Source organism: Asterias amurensis, chromosome 6 (assembly GCF_032118995.1).
Source record: "Asterias amurensis chromosome 6, ASM3211899v1".
Classification (NCBI taxonomy): Eukaryota; Metazoa; Echinodermata; class Asteroidea; order Forcipulatida; family Asteriidae; genus Asterias; species Asterias amurensis.
Genome location: NC_092653.1, coordinates 24,560,135 through 24,578,858, shown reverse-complemented (window position 1 = coordinate 24,578,858; position 18,724 = coordinate 24,560,135). Strand labels below are relative to the sequence as shown.

The following is an 18,724-nucleotide window of genomic DNA, read 5'->3' as shown; positions in this document are numbered from 1 at the left end:
AAATTCTCATAATGACTAATAGATAAACACGAATGGATCTGAGAGACTGGTCAATTTATACCACGTTTGCGATTATCCCCAACATGCCACGCCCAACGGTCATGTGCCACATAATATTATTAAGTAAATAAACAAGTATATTCGAGTCACGGCTCACATGGGATTTTTAATGAAAAGGTATACTCATGTTTCACGTGATATTGCGTTTTGGACCTAGTACAAAACTGTACGGGACAATCTCATCCCAAGTCATTTTTTACATTGACGTCGTCTGTTGAGGATATTTTTATACACGCATTCTCCAGAAATTATGGAAATTATGCGGTGGATTGTTCTGCCTCTCCTGTTGATTACAGCGTCTTCGTCTTTGAGCGGTAAGATTTTATTTCATGATTTAAACCATTTAAACATAGACCTAGGCCTAAATCTTACGTCTAAGTGGACGGGTATGGTGTGTGCTTTGGTTTCTGTTTGTGCAGACCTGTTTTAAATAATAGATAATTGTTGTTTGTTTGTCCTTCAATTATTCGGCTTCAGTAGGGTTACTGTAAGTTGTTCAATAATGAAAAATAAAAATCAGTTTTCCGGTCTAGGGTGTGACGGTTGGAATGTTTGAATTAAATTAGTCGTCTTTCATCGAAAAATACAAACCATGTATTTTCACATGCTTTATCTATCGTCATTGATTCCTTTTTCTGAGGCATTGCATGGTGAGGTATCAATTATTTGCGGTAACACCTTTTGTGTGTAATCTACTTGTACTTATGTGGGTTTCATTCGACTATCTGTTAGAATATGCCGTTCCTGTCTGGCATCCAGGTCTTAAAGGCAGTGGACACTATTGGTAGTTGTCAAAGACTAGCCTTCACAGTTGGTGTATCTCAACATATGCATAAAATAACAAACCTGTGAAAATTTGAGCTCAATCGTTCTTTGAAGTTGCGAGATAATAATGAAAGAAAAAACACCCTTGTCACACGAAGTTGTGTGCGTTTAAATGGTTGATTTCGATACCTCAAGTTATAAATCTGAGGTCCGAAATCAAATTCGTGGAAAATTACTTCTTTCTCGAAAACTATGGCACTTCACTGGGAGCCGTTTCTCACAATGTTTTATACCATCAAACTCTCCCCATTACTTGTCACCAAGAAAGGTTTTATGGCAATAATTATTTTGAGTAATCACCAATAATGTCCATTGCCTTTAAGTAAAATAACCCAATGCACTTGGACGTATGAAAAAGGCTAACTGTTTTGCTTAGCGAAATTGAGTCTAAAGCATAATGGTCTTGTCTTAATACATGCTTTTAAAATGCAAGATCTGAAACAACGCCGCCACACTTTTGCCTCAAATTAGGTTAGCCCATTTCGAACTGAATTTCGAGAGTGGATTCCTAAACAATTAGAGGTGAATTTAATGGCCCAGTTTTAATTGTAACTCATTATTGGCTACTCCTAATGTACGTTCCAAGCTAGAGACATGCTAATACTAATAGTGCTTTTCCTTACATGGTCAAATGAAAATGCCATTAAGTTACAGTTTTCCCAGCTAGCTACAGTTGATCACCATTTTGGTGTTTTGAGTGTATGTACTTGTAAATAGGCCTACATATATTTTTCTTTACAGACTTTTAGTTTTTTTATACATGGTGTAGGCCTAGTACTTTCGTATAGTCCTTTTGTTTGTATTTGTTATTTGATATTTGTGTATTTTTTTGTGTGTGTGCATATTATATTATGCCGTTTATAAATATTACTTCTACTTATTTATTTGTGCAATTGGTCGTAATTCAGCAGATGGCTGCTATGTGATGACTTTGTTTGTTATCAATCAACCATGAATAATAAAATGTTATTACTTTATTGTGTAGAATGTCGTCAGATGAGTGCCCAGAATGTACTTCTGAAAGAGCTACTCGAGGGCTACGGTTTCCAATCAACCCGACCTGTATATAACTTATCACATGTTACAACGGTGGTATTTGGTCTGACACTCATCCAAGTCATTGAATTGGTAAATGCTTATCTGAATTACACCATGCACGATATGGGACAGAGGTTATCCCCCGATGTTCCCATATTTTTGCAGACTACCTCCCTCTTGCCCAGAAGTCCCCCCCCCCCCCCCCCTCCAATGAAACCCACAGTTTAGACACAAAAAGATGGACCCAATGTACCATGTTGAGCACCAAACGGTCCAATTGATTCCATAGTATTATCCACACTATAATGTCAGGATTTAAGGCACTGGACATTACTGGTAAATACACAGCATAACAGTTAGCATGAAAACTGACTTGATAATGAGCAATGTATAGCTTTTGATAGTAAAAAACATTTTGAGAAACGGTTCCCTCTGAAGTAACGTAGTTTTTGAGAAATTGGGTAATTTAAAAAAACATATTAGGCCTGCAGCCTTTTATTATGCGTCTGAAAGCAAACACATCTTGTGATGACCAATTGAGTCAACAATTTTCACAGATTTTTTTATTGTGTGCAAATGATATGTTATATTACACCAAATGAGAATATTGGTCTTTGACAACTACCAAAATATGTCCATCCAGTGCCCATGGTGCCTGATTGACACATGACTAAAACAATTGCATTATTTTGTCTTTTTCTTCACAGAGTGAGCGATATCAGACAGTAGAGGTGGGAGTTTGGTTAACTCAGGTATGTAGTTACAAACTCGTAAACAAATGCAAGATTCAACCATTGAAAAAGATAAATTAATTTCTGATATAATTCACTCATTACTCGTTAAAGGCAATGCACACTATTAGAAATTACTCAAAATAATTATTAGCATAAAACCTTACTTGGTAATGAGTAATGGGGAGAGGTTGATAGTATAAAACATTGTGAGAGACGGCTCCCTCTGAAGTGACGTAAATTTCGAAAAAGAAGTAATTTTCCACGAATTTGATTTCGAGAAATCAAGCATCTGAAAGTGCACAACTTCGTGTGACAAGGGTGTTTTTTCTTTCATTATTATCTCGCAACTTTGACGAACGATTGAGCACAAATTTCCACAGGTTTGTTATTTTATGCATAAATGTTGAGATACAGCAAGTGAGAAGACTGGTCGTTGACAATTACCAATAGTGTACAGTGTCTTTAACTTAAACAGTAATTCAATATGGTTTGACTAAAATCCATATTAAAATTTCGAGATTGGTTTTAAAACGATTGTATAGAACAATTGCTTTTTGATAATACAAGTCAAGGTAAATCAACTATCTCGTTGAGTTGTGATGGCTGTAAAAAGAGAGACTTTTAATATTGGGTGCGTTCGTTTAGCTTCCCTGGGTCGACCCCGCAGTGCTCACTCGGGTGAGCCCCTGACAAGAGCTAATCGAACGATCACACTCACCCTCTCGTGGTGACGGCATGCACCTCAGGTCACCCCCAAGTGCCCACTCCACAAGTAGGACACTGGGGGCTGACCCGGGTGAGCCCCGTCGAAGCTATTCGAACGTACCGGGGCAGACCGGGGTCGACCCAGGGAAGCTAAACGAACGCACCCATTGTAGCGTTCAGTGTGACAGATATTTTTATCATTGCTCTGATCAACACAAATAATTTGTTGTAATATTTATGACTTATTTATGCAGCCTTTTTTTTTTCCCAGCAATGGTCGGACGAGTATTTAACTTGGGATCCAATTGATTACAACGGCGTTGACCATCTTTACATCGACAGGTCTAAAATATGGCTTCCAGATACCACTGTACACAAAAAGTAAGTTGTTGGTTTATTGATAAAAAGTCATCACAGACATCTGTTGAATTACGACTATTTGTACAAATAAAAATAACCATAGAAATAGAAGTATTTAAAAACGGTATAAAATAACAATATAAATACATACACATACATACACGCACACCCATAAACATTTATATACATAATATCGGTTTAAAAATTAACTACAAATACACAAATACAAACAGAAACATAAGGAATAGGCCTACGACAGTAATATCAACTCAAAATTGGCTTGGGAAGAAAGGAGCAATTGAGACATGACGGTATCAAGATTGGCTAATTAACAAATTTGTATCGTTGTTACTGCGCAAAATAACTTAAGAGGTAAAGCTTATAATTTAACTAAGTGTATATAAACTTCATGACCTAAGCTTTAATATGAACTGACTCTTAAACAAGCCAAGTATGATTTTTAGTACTAACAAAAATGCGTGTACAAAACCTATGGGTTTTTTGACAGAGCGAAAGAAATAATAAGAAAACACATACAAATCTTGACGAAAACATAAGCTGTTCCGACTACTATATCGGAACAGTTGACACTTTGTAAGGTGTGTCGGAACAGTTGACACTTTGTAAGGTGTGTCATACGCTGAAACTGAAATGCATTTTGTTTCTATGTTGCAGCGTTGACAAACATTTTGAAAGTTACAAGGACATCCCAGTAGTTGTGAACAGTGATGGAAGTGTATATTGGTCCACGCCGGCTATACTCAAGACTGCATGCCGTATCAACGCCAGTATGTTCCCCTTCGACACCCAGGTCTGCCAGCTCAAGTTTACATCATGGGCTTATGGCAATCACCAGCTCAATCTCACACAGTCTGATGGATTGAACGATCCAAAGGCCGACTACTCTGATGTTGGGGTTTGGGAACTACTCAAAATAGAGATTCAGCATGAATTGAAGTCGTATGACGGACCGGTTGCCTACCCGGAGCTATCTTACTTTATTCATCTGCGAAGACGACCTCTCTTCTTCTTGCTCCAGATTTTCCTCCCGTGTGTTCTGCTTTCTCTTCTAAATCTCATGGTGTTTATCTTGCCCCCGGAGTCAGGGGAGAAGATATCACTGGGTATGACCAACCTGTTGTCGCTGGTTCTCTTTCAGCAGCTAATTGGGACATTGTTTCCTCCTACATCAGAAAACACTCCAATAATTGGTAAATATTTAGCAAATTTCATAGTTAAGTTTAAAGGTGTAATAGTGACGTAGATTTGTTTGTCAATGTAATTCTGACTTTTTATAGTGCACAATTTTCGAAGACATAATTATGCAGTTAACGTCACATGTTAAAGTTTCAGCTGAAAACAGTGTCTAAACGCTGATAAAAAACCCAGCCACAAACGGCCACCATATTTTGCCAAAGAGAGAAAGAGAATATAGCATTTGATTTTGTGCTTTCTTCAAGTAACCTCAAAGCTTCTTCAACAACTGGTGATGACTTTATTCAATCAGATCACAAATCAATAACGTTGAGCTTTCTTTTCAATGATCCTTCAAAGCCATTTTTTATTTTTTTATTTTATTTTATTTTAATGTATCCAACCATATTTCTTTGAAGGGATTCCTTTCTCAAGATCTATACTTTGAACAGCTAAAGTAATCCTCACAGCTAAAGTAATTGTGTAAAGTCATAGCCATAGTTTTGGAGTTACCAATCTATGACCCTTTCTATGACGAAAAGTTACGTAAGTTTCTACCTGCCAAATAAACGTCATACAAATCTAAACAGTTTTTGTAAAGGAAAACCGTTTTTGAAGTTCCTTTGAAGAAAATGAACAAATTCTTTCTCTATACAAGACACTCGTGTAAAAAAACACAATTAATCCAATATGATATTTCATGTTTTAGTGAATGTTATTGTTTCTATTTTTTCCAATAGGGTATTTCTTCACATGCATGATCGCCCTGTCATGTTTCTCAGTCATCATCACCGTAGTCGTCCTCAACATTTACTTTCGGGACAACCGGCATCCCATACCTCGCTCGATAAAGTACCTCACATTCAGAGTTCTCGGTAAGTTAGTAAGATACCCAGCTCCCGAAGAAACTCTCGATGCCGAACCAGCAGGTGAAAATTGCCAAAATAATGGCAGTCTGGACTCCGGGCTCGAGACAAGTAACCACTCTGACATGCCGCCCTCAGATACTCATCTTTGCCGGGTACTGGATGACTGGATGGACAACCGCATAATTCACTCCGAGACTCTTCAGATTGCTCAGAGGCGAGAGTATGCATCAACCAACCGGTCAAAAACCATCAGCTCTCCCGTCGGAAGAGCGAAGCGTCACGCTGAAATCAAAGATCAAAGGCACCAGGCTAGTGATGATCGAGCCTCCAAGGGTCCGGTATGGCGGGATGTTGCCTTGGTGATTGACCGTACAGCCTTACTCATCAGCACCGTGGTTACACTGACATCATTTTGTGTAACTACCACATGCTATGTTCTCAATTTGAATTAAGGCAATTTGACCATAGTGACCTTCCTAAAGAAATGCTGAAATTGGACCGATGTTTATGTAAAAATTTTGTGGTCAAAGCTGTCATTCGATATGATTGTATACAAAATTTGAAATTTCTTCGAAAAAGATGGATTAGTTTATAGTAAAACCGTGAATGTTGTGTATGTGAGCGTTAACTCAACTCTATTGCTATTTTGGATTGTATCTCACAGGTACTTTGAAGTATCATAATTAATAAAACATTAACAAAAATACGTAGTAAATAAAGATCAATAATCGAAATCGTATACATACATATTATTACAAGCATGGCCTTATCTATGTAGAAATGTATCCAACTGATTGATAAGTGGATAATAGAACTACTTTTTGCTCAAACATTTTAGCATAATTTGCATGTAGATATGGATTATATATTGGAGTGTGTGTCTCCGCAAACACCATTATTTGTTAATTGCACTTTATTTAACCGCATAAATTCTTTAAGTAGCCATTAGCAAAGCAATGCAGAGCGTTTCCATTTGCTTCTCAAGTATAACCTTACCACTAGGGAATACAGTCAAAAGTTTGATTGCGTCAATGTGGTTTTCCAAACTTGGCAATTAGTCCGATAACCAAATTTAATTATAAATAATAGTTCGCAGAAAATATCACAAGACAGAAGAGAACAAAAAAAAAGGGGAAAAAAATTACCGCATAAAGGACCACAATAAAAATGTAAAAATAAAAAACGGCTGGTGAAATTATGACAAAGGACAAAACTAAACGGAAGACAACCGGACAAACAGGAAAACCAATGAAGTAGAAATAGGCAAAAAAAAGTTAAATATTACTATTAATTAATTAAATAATATTTATTGCGTATGTATATATTGTGGAAACTTGATTTTGGCCTTCGTGTAAACGTATTGCTATAAATGATGGAAAATAAACAACTGTTCATGAAACCCCATGGACTAACTTGCTCGCTGAAAAACTTGTTAGGAAAAGCGCTAAGTTTGTGTGAATAAAGCAGACATATGTACCGTGTAGCCTACATGTAATATGATGCATGTTTCAAATTTTAAATAATTATTAGTCTGACTGAATGAAATTTAAAAGAATCATGATTCGTGAATTAAATTGCGAAAACTTAGGAGGAATCAGTTAGCTGATGAGCCCATATAACGAAACTACTGTTCTATATATAGGAACTGAGATAATGCACCTTGCCTTAAAACTTTTTAAAGTGATAACCGACACAAGAGGGCTCGAATTCATAAAGAGCCCATCCGATTGGTCTTAACTGCAGTAATTTAAGTAGGATTTGAAACTTTGCATGGTGGAGATAAGATATAGAAGAGTTTGCGGTAACACCATGTAATAATCTCTAAATGAGTTGGGGTGGTTTTAAAAAGAACCGTTGGTTTAACTCGACGTTTCGATCAGTATGCTCTGATCGTCTTCTGCAGTAATTTAAATTAGCCACGTCAATCGACTGTACCGCAGTTATAGACGTTTCTCGAGGTGTAAAGCAATGCACTTTGTGTTACTTTAGAGGGCGCACTTTGCACCGTTCATGAGAATAGGAATCACTCTGTTGCCAGAATTAAACTGTTTAGGCCATGTTTCAGGGTGACTAAAACGAAATTGGATAATTGAAGACCAAGTCTATATTATCAGACGTCACAAAGCATTGCACACCCAATAAATCAAATATTTTTCCCCTTGCACAGCATTGGGACTGAACCAGTAGGGAATTCTGTCCCCTGGAGATTCTGTCCTGCAACGGGAAATTAACATGGGCTAAAGAAGGATGATTCAGAAGAGGGCGCATCGCTGTGAGGACAGAATCTAGAGGGCGGGGGGGGGGGCGGGGACACGATGGTAAATTCTTAACACCCGCTCTCATTTCCGATAAGCAGGAAGAGCTAGAGGACAAAACAAATCTTCGCTCGTTGGTTGTTGCTTTCGAGGACCATTTCCAATGTTTTAAACATACCTATAATATAAATACGTACCATAAGCATAACTTTGAACAGGCCAAAGTTATAACATCAACTCAATGAAATCATGCATCGATAAAACTTAGGTAATAATAACTGTACTCTGTTCAAACAACATAAAACCCATCATGGTACATGGTAGGTCCTTCTGGTCCTTGTTTAATCACGAAGGGAATTAATGGTCTATAATAACAAACGTTAACTGTTACCTTGACAACATGCCACGCCCAAGAGTCAAACGTCATCTTATTAATCGAACGAGTATTTATTCTACTCACGGTTGGCTGGGGATTTTTAATGGAAAGGAGCGTAAAGGTGTACTCATATACGTGTGTAGTACAATGCGTTTTCGACCCATCGCAAGCTTCAGGAAAATACCGACAGTCATTCTTTAATTTGAAACTGTGGAGACTTTGCCTTTGAATCGTTTAAGACAAGGGATTTGTTCCAGAAACTTATGGCAATGATACGGTGGATTGTTCTGCCTCTCCTGTTGATTACAGCATCTTCCTCTTTGAGTGGTAAGACTTTATATCATGATTTAAACACATGCCTATATAGGCCTAAATCTTAAGTCCATGTGGATGGATATTAATGGCTGTATGTTTTTTTTCTGTTTGTGTATATACATTTTTAAAATTATTTATAATTGATGTCTTTCAATTATTAACTCTTAATTTTTTAGTACAAAAAATACTGTGATTTTTTAGAATTCTATTAAAACGATTATTCCTGGCAAAGTAAAACAAAAGGGTTTTCTTCCGGTAAATATAAAAGTAGGCATAATATGCTTGGTTCCGCGTCATACTCACCAAGAATGGGATCTATTACTAAATATTGTTTTCTGGGAAGAGGGAGATGGCATGTAGACTTAAGGTTATTTTAGCTGGTTTGATTATGCGTCTGACGTCTGCAGTGTACATATTTGTCAATGAAAAGTACAACTACACTTGGTATTTTGTGTGTAACCTTTGATGTATTTTTAACGAATACAACCCGATTATGATTGCTATAGTAAAAATGACCCTTATCTTACCTTACCGTTTATTTATAAACCATGATAATAAAATGGAATTACTGTATGTTTTCCCCTCAATGTTTTTATTTTATAGAATGTCGTCAGATGAGTGCCCAGAATGTACTTCTGAAGGAGCTTCTCGATGGCTACGGTTTCCAATCAACCCGACCTGTTTATAACTTATCACATGTTACAACGGTGGAATTTGGTCTGACACTCATCCAAGTCATTGAATTGGTAAGTGCTTTTCCGAATATTATACAAACCCCGCTATGGGCACAGGGCATCACAAACTTTTAGCAAGCTACAAAAATTATTTCTTGTACCCGTAATTGTTTTCCTCTAAAAGCCTATAAAGATTTCTGAGTTGAAGACGCAATACATGGACCCAAAACATGGACTCAATAGCACATGTCAAGCACCAAGTGGTCTGATTGTCCCTCCACATTATGTATTTAAAATACTGCATATCTAAAATTGCTTGTAATTGTTCGCTCGCAATTTTTGGCTGATTTTAAACTTATTTTGTTAACCTTTCTTGTTTATTCTGATAATGACTTCGTGTTTATCTATACGGATTTTGTTTTTAAATTTTTACTCCGTTTAGTAGCGCCATGCAGCATTGTTTTCGATTGATTTGGCGCTATATAAATTTGTGCTTTATTATGACAAGTATTATATCAACATTAAACAAGACTTTATGATGGCTGATTGAAACATAATTAAAACATTTATTATTTTGTTTTGTTTTTCTTTACAGAGTGAGCGTTATCAGACGTTAGAGGTGGGAGTTTGGTTATCCCAGGTACAGTGTTATAGTTTTAAATTCGTGAACAATAATCTAATTATCGGCAAGGATAATAAGTATGATAAATTACTTATTTCTTTGTAATTTGACAACTAACGAAACAGTTATTTGATGTTGAATAATCGAGCTTGGTTTAAAGATTACAAATTTTAAGAAAATTGTGAGAGAAATGGGTGATTCAAGGAAGATAATCCTTCTCGCTCAAGTTGTTGCGGCTGTAAAAGGAGATATCAGTTAGAATGACTTTTTGATTAGATCTCTGTTCAACTGTACAACTAATCTTTTAATTAATTATGACCAATTCTTGCTACTTTTTCCAGCAATGGCCGGACGAGTACTTAACTTGGGATCCAAAAGATTACAACGGCATTGACCATCTTTACATCGACAAGTCTAAAATATGGCTACCGGATACTACTCTATACAAAAAGTAAGTTGATCAAATTATGTTCGAAATTTGATAGAATTGCGAACCTGAGGCGTCGTCATGTAATTCAAGTTAAACGTTACAAAAGTACTGCATGTTTTGATTGAAATTTATACTGCTGAAACTATTGCGTTAAAAATTACATAGGTGTTGATACACGTAGATATTGAAAGAAAATAATCTAAATGTACATGTTCACAATAATTCTAATTTCTGAAAACATTTACGTTGGTGTTATTTTTTATCATGTCATGGGTATCTTTCTGTGAACCCCCCCCCCCAAAAAAAAAAAAGAAAAAAGAAAAAAAAAGTGTAGTAAATAACTACGTAAGCCAGTCAACATTCACTGTTTATTTAAGGTTACAAGATCGCAGCTTAAAAAAAACAATTGTTAGAGTGTTTAGTAAGCTGACACTGAATTGCTTTTATTTTACATTGCAGCGTTGACAAGAATTTTGAAAGTTACAAGGACATCCCAGTGATTGTGAACAGTGATGGAATTGTGTTTTGGTCTACACCGGCCATACTCAAGACTACATGCCGTATCAACGCCAGTTTGTTCCCCTTCGACACCCAGGTCTGTGAGCTCAGGTTTACGTCATGGGCCTACGGTGACAATCAGCTTAATCTAACTAAGTCTGAAGAGGCAGAACTTGTTGAGTACTCTGATGTTGGGGTCTGGGAGCTACTCAAAGTAGTGAATCTTCGAGAATCCAAATCCTATGGCGGATCTTTAGCCTTCACTGAGCTATCTTACTTTATTCATCTGCGAAGACGACCTCTCTTCTTCTTGCTCCAGATTGTCCTCCCGTGTGTTCTGCTCTCTCTTCTAAATCTCATGGTGTTTGTGTTGCCCCCGGAATCAGGGGAGAAGATATCACTAGGTATGACCAACCTGTTGTCGTTGGTTCTCTTTCAGCAGCTGATTGGAACATTTTTGCCTCCATCATCAGAAAACACTCCAATAATTGGTAAACATATCTTTTAATTATGGGAAGTAACAGTTACATAAAAGTATACCAGTCGAAATTTCAACATTCAAATCTGAAATGATTTTTATTCAGGGAAACTTATTGTGTCAATTTTTCCCACATAGGTTTTTACTTCACGTCCATGATCGCCCTGTCATGTTTCTCAATCATCATCACCGTAGTCGTCCTCAACATTTACTTTCGAGACAACCGGCGTCCCATACCTCGCTCGATAAAGTACCTCACTTTCAGAATTCTCGGTAAGTTAGTAAAATACCCAACTCCCGAAGTAACTCTCGATGCCGAACCAGCAGGTGAAAATTGCCGAAATAATGGCAGTCTGGATTCCGGGCTCCAGAGCAGTACCCACTCCGACTTTCTCCCGTCAGATATTCATCTTTACCGGGTGGATGACTGGGTAGAGAACCATAATATTCACCCCGACACTCTTCAGATTGCTCAGAAGCGAGAATATGCATCAACCAACCGGTCAAAAACCATCAGCTCCCCCGTCGGAAGAGCAAAGCGTCACGCTGAAATCAAAGATCACCGATCGGCACGGGAAGGGGACCAGGCTAGTGATGATCGAGCCTTCAATGGTCCGGTATGGCGGGATGTTGCCTTGGTGATTGACCGTACAGCCTTACTCATCAGCACCGTGGTTACACTGACATCATTTTGTGTAACTATTTTATGCTATTTTCTGAATCTAAACAAGGTTGATTAACACCATGTGATTAGACAACAACAATGTGATCTCCTTCTCATTTAAAACTATGTTAAAACTTGAATGATGTTTAAACCTCAGTGTAAATTTTGTCAAGTCATTGATATTCAAAGTTTATATAAGTTTGATTTTTTTTTCGAAAAAAAAAAATCGATTTCCATGCACGCGTTATAACAGTTAGTTGTGGATTCTGTGTGTTTGTGTTTGCGTTAACTCAAGTTTAGATTAAATGCTATCTTTGTATTGTATTCCAGAATGAGGCACTTTAAAGTATATTATTATAAAATATGAAAGTATAAGTAAACTTGGGCCATTCGTTAATACATTAGCAATAATCTATGTATAATAATAAACTCAAGACTGGCTGTGCCTATTTATAGAATTAGAAACGTCCACCTAATGATAGGTCGATAATATATGACGACCGGAGCTCTATATCTTTTGCTCAAACATTTCAGAGTAATTTGTAGTAATCCGTAGAGATAGGGTATACCAGAGTGTTCATAACCCGTTTGTGCAAACACTACTGTTTGTTAACTGCAAAATCTTTTATTTAATACACTCTTTAATTAATAATTACGGGAAGCAAAGCGAGCGTTTCCGTTATGCGTCTCTATGCATTATACCATTGCCCCAATGGGTTACCATGAGGGATTCATACTCTAACCGAATCATTGAAGAGTCCGATGACCTCTAATGAGGTCATACATAGCAATTTTGCATTTTTGTTTGTTTGTTTGTTTATTTGTCTGATTTCCATTCATACCATAATATTCACCCCGACACTCTTCAAATTGCACCGAGGCGAGATTATGCATCGACCAACCGGTCAAAAACTTCCACCTCCCCGTTGAAAGAACCAAGGGTCACGCTGAAGATCACCGATCGGAACGAGGAGGCCGTAGTCGTGCTTTCAAGGGTTTCGTCTGGAAAGATGTTGCTCTGGTGATAGACCGTACAGCCTTACTCATCACTCTGGTTACACTGGGATCAATTGGTGTAACTGCCTCAAGTTACATCCTACATATTAAACATGGTTGATAGACAACAATGTGATCTCCTTCCAAATTTGTTCCTAAAAGATAGGCCGATACTGGACTTTTGGTTAATTGTTAGGGGAATGTATAGTCAACTAAAAAACCGTTGATTAATTACCAATCCACAGTTAAAAAAACTGAATTCACTTGATATTATCTTTGAAATTTCTGTAATTTTTATTTTTGAATAATGTGGCATTCAGGTTTTCATAATTATACTCATTATTATTTGTTTCAATTGTACGTTTAGTTGTCATTGTCAACATGAAACAATAAAATACAAGTCACTATGGTAATAATGCCAGCTCATCTACGAATCCTAGTACTTTGTTAAATCGAACCCTGAGCACCTGATCAGATTTAAAGATCATGTAAGTTAAGACTTCATCGTACAGTTGAGCTTTTATAGCTAGGCCAACGGATGGGCCTTGAAGGAGTGAGGGGAAGCTGCCTGGTAAGGCGGTTCGCTGCCGCTTGGTGAAGACCAGACGGTTATTATCGGGATTTGGTAGTGGCGATTAAGTATAACAAAATTAATGTTATTCACTTGAAATGTGTAAATAGGAAATATTAAAACGTAATTCTCCTTACTGGCGAAATTCGAATGGCCTCGACAAGGAAGTGCAATACAACAAACTAATTGGTAACGAAGTTCATATTTAGATAGGCCTATTGCATAATAATTGTATCATGGTGTAATTAATTGTCAACAGATTGTTCCGAATCTAAAGTCCGAGCCGAAAAACCGTTAAAACCGTGTATCCATCATTTAGAAGTATAATGAATAATGAATTCAATAAACGAACATAAAAGGTATTGAGATGGAGTCTACGGGTCATTTGGCTATACACCGCATGATATCACACCCATTAACCATCTTATTCAATCAGTGTCCATGAAATACGTAAATTAAAATAGCGTCATCATTTAATCGGCATAATTGCACATGATACATTCATTGCCGTTTGAAAGCTGTTAGACCGCGCATCAATCGACAAGTTAAGGAACTGCAACTTACGGATCTGTGTACTTTGAGGAAACAGATTGTGCACCGAAATGGATTTGGCGAAGTGGGTAGTGCTCCTGATATTTCCATCAGTGTTCCACGAGAGCGGTAAGAACTTTTCCTACAAGTTTTATCTATTGGTTGCTTTATAATAATTAAGAAAATAAAAATGTACATCATGCATTCTCCGGTTAAATTAGATGCATTATGGTTCTCTAATTATTTTAAAACCATAAAATATGGTGATGAATTTATTAGTTTCTGAGTTTGGATATGTCATTCTTAGATTAAGACAACATGGTTTAAGTATAATACAAAATAAGTCAACATATACTGGTTTCAGAACAAGTAAACAAAATGGGATGTGGATTTTGACATTTGAATTTTCCCCACGGTTATGAGATTATATATTGTATTGCTTTCTTAAACCCACGAAGTAATGTTTGATCACATTTGCTTTCAGGATGTCTCCACCCGATGAGTGCTCAGAATGTCTTACTGAAAGAACTACTTGATAACTATGGATACCCATCTACCCGCCCGGTCTATGACATGTATGAGACTACTACGGTTCAGTTTCAGCTACTCCTTGCACAAGTTATAGAATTGGTAAGAACTCTTTTGTTTGTAGTTCCAGCTGTATTCCTTGCGCAAGTTATAGAATTGGTTAGAGCCTCATTACAGCTTTAGCTCTACAAGTTATAGAATTGGTGAAAACATTCGTTGAAGTTCTCACCACATAAGAATTAGCCGTGTGCCCGATGTAGGGGCGTAACAAAAAGTTACAGAAAAGGGGCGTTAGCAAGTAATGTAAACTAGTTTGTTGTTCAAGAAAGCTGAGAGCGTGAAAGTTTTATCGGTTTTCTGCCGCTTATATCAATCCATATTAGGTTAAATTGTGCATGGAAATTTAAATTTAATGTTTTACTAGCTAGAGAAGATGTGTTTTCTTGTCAATTGACAAACTATTTGTTGTTGTTTTTAACTCAGAGCGAGCGCCACCAAACAATTGAAATATCAGCTTGGTTGTCACAGGTAACTATACATTTCTTAAATTGTTTGAAATAAATCCCATAGAAATAAAAGTATAGTCTCTCATACTCTTCATTGAGATGTTGTTGAATCAACTTCAATTCAGAATTCTTATTGTGGTGTTTTCCCCTTTTGTTTTAGAGTTGGACGGACGAGTTCATGCAATGGGATCCTACAGAACACAATGACGTGGATTATTTATACGTGCACAGATCACAAATTTGGCTCCCCGATACTACACTGTATAAAGGGTAGGTACACAATTTCCATCACCATTTGGTGCTCGATACAGACCTTTATCATGCTGACACCATCTTGGTCATGTTCCCTGTATCCAGCAACAGTAACGGATCCTATATCCATCGTATTAAAAAGAACCAGACTAATTCTCCTTCCAGCCTCGGTTTGGTTACATTGATTTGAATGGGAGAAAATCAAGATGGCCATACCATGATAAAGGTATGGTGTACCACATTGTGTTTCCAATGCGTGCCTGAAATCACAGGATTTCTTTTGAGGTTTTAAGGGGTGTACTTCTGTACAAGAGGAAAGTCATGGGGTACCCTCTGCCCCAAATCGTGCATAGTATATAGATTTTACTTTTGACTGTTTCAAAGCGGGTTAAACCAAGCGACGTGCGCGGTTGAAAGCACACCAAATCGTATAGATTGTAATGTGTGTGTAATAGGGTTAATAAGAATAGCATTACGAAATGTTGACTGATGCCCGAACCATGAAATTGCTACAAGACATTTATTTTGATAATGCTAATCGATTTTGTTTTACTTTCCCTTTTGGATTACAGTGTGCATAGAGACTTCGAAAGCTATAAAGACATTCCAGTTCTCGTCTATAGTGATGGATTTGTTTATTGGAGCACACCGGCAATCCTGAAAAGCTCCTGTCGTATCGATGCACGCCTCTTCCCCTTCGATACCCAGGTCTGCACTCTGAAGTTCACCTCGTGGGTCTACAGTGCCTCGGAAATGAACTTCACCAAGATGAAGAACCATGCTAATCAGACTTTCTACTCAGACATAGGGGTGTGGGAGCTTTTAAAAGTTACCATCACCGCGAGGGATTCCACAATTGGTGGTCTTAGCTTCCCGGAGTTATCGTACTCCATTCATCTACGTAGAAGACCATTATTTTACTTGCTTGAGATCGTCTTGCCATGTGTGCTGTTGTCTCTTCTGAATCTCATGGTGTTTGTCTTGCCCCCTGAATCGGGGGAGAAGATATCACTGGGTATGACAAACCTATTGTCGTTGGTTCTGTTCCAGCAACTCATCAGTAATTCGGTGCCGCCCACATCGGACAACACACCAATCATTGGTGAGTTATCTTGAGTTGTTTTTAAAGAGGGGGCTGGAGTTCGAATTTAGTTTTGTGATGGACTGATTTTCCAATAAAGGATTTCTTATAAATATATAAGTTCAACTCGATTTTAACTCAGATTGTTGATGGTCAAAGGGTCAAAGTCAACTCTGTTTTGATTTGAATATCACGGGAGTTCGAACTTTGTTATGAATTTGTCGTGAATGTTTTAGAACTTTTACCTGAAAATGTTCTACAATCGTTGGTGTTTAATGTCGGTAATATTTTTGTTTATTTCAGGATACTATTTTACTCCAATGATTGCCCTGTCGTGTTTCTCCATTGTGTGCACCGTGACAGTTCTGAATTTGTATTATCGCGACAACAGGCGCCCCATACCCCGTTGGATGAAGTGGCTTGTACTCAAAGTTATGTCTAAGCTGGTGCGGTACCAAGCTTGGAAGAAAACTCCAGAGCAACCCCAAAACACGGGGAAACGTGATGGGAGTTTCAGCATTCCTGATACCGTCAGTCTCGGGGAAACAAATCCCGGAAATTTGACCGGCACTGACACAGAGTTAACGCCGTCAAGAGTGAGTTATTGCCGGGTGGCTGGTTGGGGAGAGAACCGCCTGGTCCAATCGAAAACCATCAATACGTCCCAGGGTAGTCTCTACGCATCCGTGACCCGATCGAAGATCGTCAACGCACCCGTGGCAAGAGCTAAAGCTAAAATGCAACCAAGTGCAGAGGGGGAGTCCATGCAGGATCGACGGCATCAGACTGGTGACTTGCCAAGTGTTCATCAGAATGTTTTACTATGGCGGGATGTTGCTTTGGTGATTGATCGTGCAGCATTAATGCTATGTGCATTGGTCACCGTCATCGCTATGGTTATCACTATTGTATGTTTTATCATTCGATTTAATGGTTATAATCTGGAGACACTTTAAATTTAGAGAGACTGCAAGTTTTCTCCAAATTAAGACAGCTATGTCAGATTTGAATTTGTAAATTACAAGACAGAAAAAAACCTAAAACGGAATTTGAATCTAAGACCACAGGTCTTACTAAATAAGAAACTGTATATTTATCATTGCGCTTTATCATCAATAACAAAAATGCATTCTAGAGTATTACAAAAATGCACATTGATTTGATTATCAATTTGGGATGTTTGGATTCTTACAAAAAATCATTAGATAATATTCTTACTAGGTTATTTTTGATTGATTTTATTGTGCATTATTGTGCTATTAAGAAACAACAACATTAAAAGAAGAAAGTGGTATGCTTATACCTCTTGTGTATTTTGCTGTCACTCATCATTTTCAAGGTAAACTGCAATTAATTCTAAATTAATTTTCAGTGTTTGTGTATTTTGTGTGTCATTGAACAACTCAATTGACCTTTTAATACAAATCTGTCTGTGATTGAGCAAGATTAAAACAATGTGAACAGTGACTGAGTGCGCAACTCTTAATTAAAAAAAAGCAATCAAAAACCCCTAAGAGGCTCATGTCATTGTTTTCCATACAGTGTGATGTATTAATAATAGATGTGAATGGATTGCGAGACTGGATTGATCACCGCATTATAAAATGAATGAGTGTTGAACAAGACTCAAAAGCACTGGACTGACATTCAACAACTGAAACTGCGTAAACAATTAAACCATTTCAGAAAGGAGAATTCCTTTGGAAATTCAATTCCAGGAGCTGATTTACTTACACGAAAAACATACGATTAGTATGTAGGCTATTTTGTGTTGAGGCTTTGCATGGTGAGGTATGCTCAGTTTGCTGACATTATTTTTTCAGAACCACCCCAACTCATTATAGAGATAGTCATTACATGGTGTTACCGCAAACCTTTCTATAAAAATATAGGCCACTTTGTTGTGTAGATTTTTGTGTTTTGTGGGAACTAGGCCTATGTCTTGCTTTTTTATTCTAATGCCGAAGATTATATTTTGAAATTCGGGAGACTATGGTCTGAAGAGATCATTCCTGCTTATTAATGCTACCTGGGCGGAAGGTAGTAAGTTGGCCGGGGCTATTTGAAAAAAGAAGATAGCCTTATTAAAGAATAATAAATTGTATGAAAATTAAATAAAATAAAAAAAGTAAACCGAAAAATTTAAAATTTAAACAAAAAAC

The 18,724-nt window shown here is 37.3% G+C and overlaps 3 protein-coding genes across 3 annotated transcripts; all 3 read left to right on the top strand.

Moving 5' to 3' along the window:
* The first annotated feature begins 279 nt into the window (after nt 1-279).
* On the top strand, nt 280-7,129 carry LOC139938621 (neuronal acetylcholine receptor subunit beta-3-like). Its single transcript, XM_071934215.1, has 6 exons — nt 280-374; nt 1,871-2,013; nt 2,631-2,675; nt 3,634-3,743; nt 4,398-4,933; nt 5,657-7,129. The coding sequence occupies exons 1-6, from the start codon at nt 311-313 to the stop codon at nt 6,235-6,237; spliced, it is 1,479 nt and encodes a 492-aa protein (XP_071790316.1). The 5' UTR covers nt 280-310; the 3' UTR covers nt 6,238-7,129.
* Nucleotides 7,130-8,675: 1,546 nt separating this feature from the next.
* LOC139938729 (neuronal acetylcholine receptor subunit beta-3-like) lies at nt 8,676-12,173 on the top strand. The gene is made up of 6 exons (XM_071934347.1): nt 8,676-8,743; nt 9,335-9,477; nt 10,001-10,045; nt 10,369-10,478; nt 10,917-11,446; nt 11,572-12,173. The coding sequence occupies exons 1-6, from the start codon at nt 8,680-8,682 to the stop codon at nt 12,171-12,173; spliced, it is 1,494 nt and encodes a 497-aa protein (XP_071790448.1). The 5' UTR covers nt 8,676-8,679.
* A 2,520-nt stretch (nt 12,174-14,693) lies between these two features.
* On the top strand, nt 14,694-17,518 carry LOC139938728 (neuronal acetylcholine receptor subunit alpha-10-like). Its single transcript, XM_071934346.1, has 5 exons — nt 14,694-14,825; nt 15,207-15,251; nt 15,390-15,499; nt 16,054-16,583; nt 16,866-17,518. The coding sequence occupies exons 1-5, from the start codon at nt 14,694-14,696 to the stop codon at nt 17,516-17,518; spliced, it is 1,470 nt and encodes a 489-aa protein (XP_071790447.1).
* The last annotated feature ends 1,206 nt before the right edge of the window (nt 17,519-18,724 follow it).

Bases quoted from the DNA above. Each gene is read 5' to 3' on its own strand.
- LOC139938621 (XM_071934215.1), top strand. From the start codon at position 311: ATGGAAATTATGCGGTGGATTGTTCTGCCTCTCCTGTTGATTACAGCG. The intron at 2,676-3,633 runs GTATGTAGTTAC...TTTTTTTCCCAG, and splicing joins TGGGAGTTTGGTTAACTCAG to CAATGGTCGGACGAGTATTT. The intron at 4,934-5,656 runs GTAAATATTTAG...TTTTTCCAATAG, and splicing joins AGAAAACACTCCAATAATTG to GGTATTTCTTCACATGCATG.
- LOC139938729 (XM_071934347.1), top strand. From the start codon at position 8,680: ATGGCAATGATACGGTGGATTGTTCTGCCTCTCCTGTTGATTACAGCA. The intron at 9,478-10,000 runs GTAAGTGCTTTT...TTTTCTTTACAG, and splicing joins TCATCCAAGTCATTGAATTG to AGTGAGCGTTATCAGACGTT. The intron at 11,447-11,571 runs GTAAACATATCT...TTTCCCACATAG, and splicing joins AGAAAACACTCCAATAATTG to GTTTTTACTTCACGTCCATG.
- LOC139938728 (XM_071934346.1), top strand. From the start codon at position 14,694: ATGAGTGCTCAGAATGTCTTACTGAAAGAACTACTTGATAACTATGGA. The intron at 14,826-15,206 runs GTAAGAACTCTT...TTTTTAACTCAG, and splicing joins TTGCACAAGTTATAGAATTG to AGCGAGCGCCACCAAACAAT. The intron at 15,252-15,389 runs GTAACTATACAT...CTTTTGTTTTAG, and splicing joins TATCAGCTTGGTTGTCACAG to AGTTGGACGGACGAGTTCAT.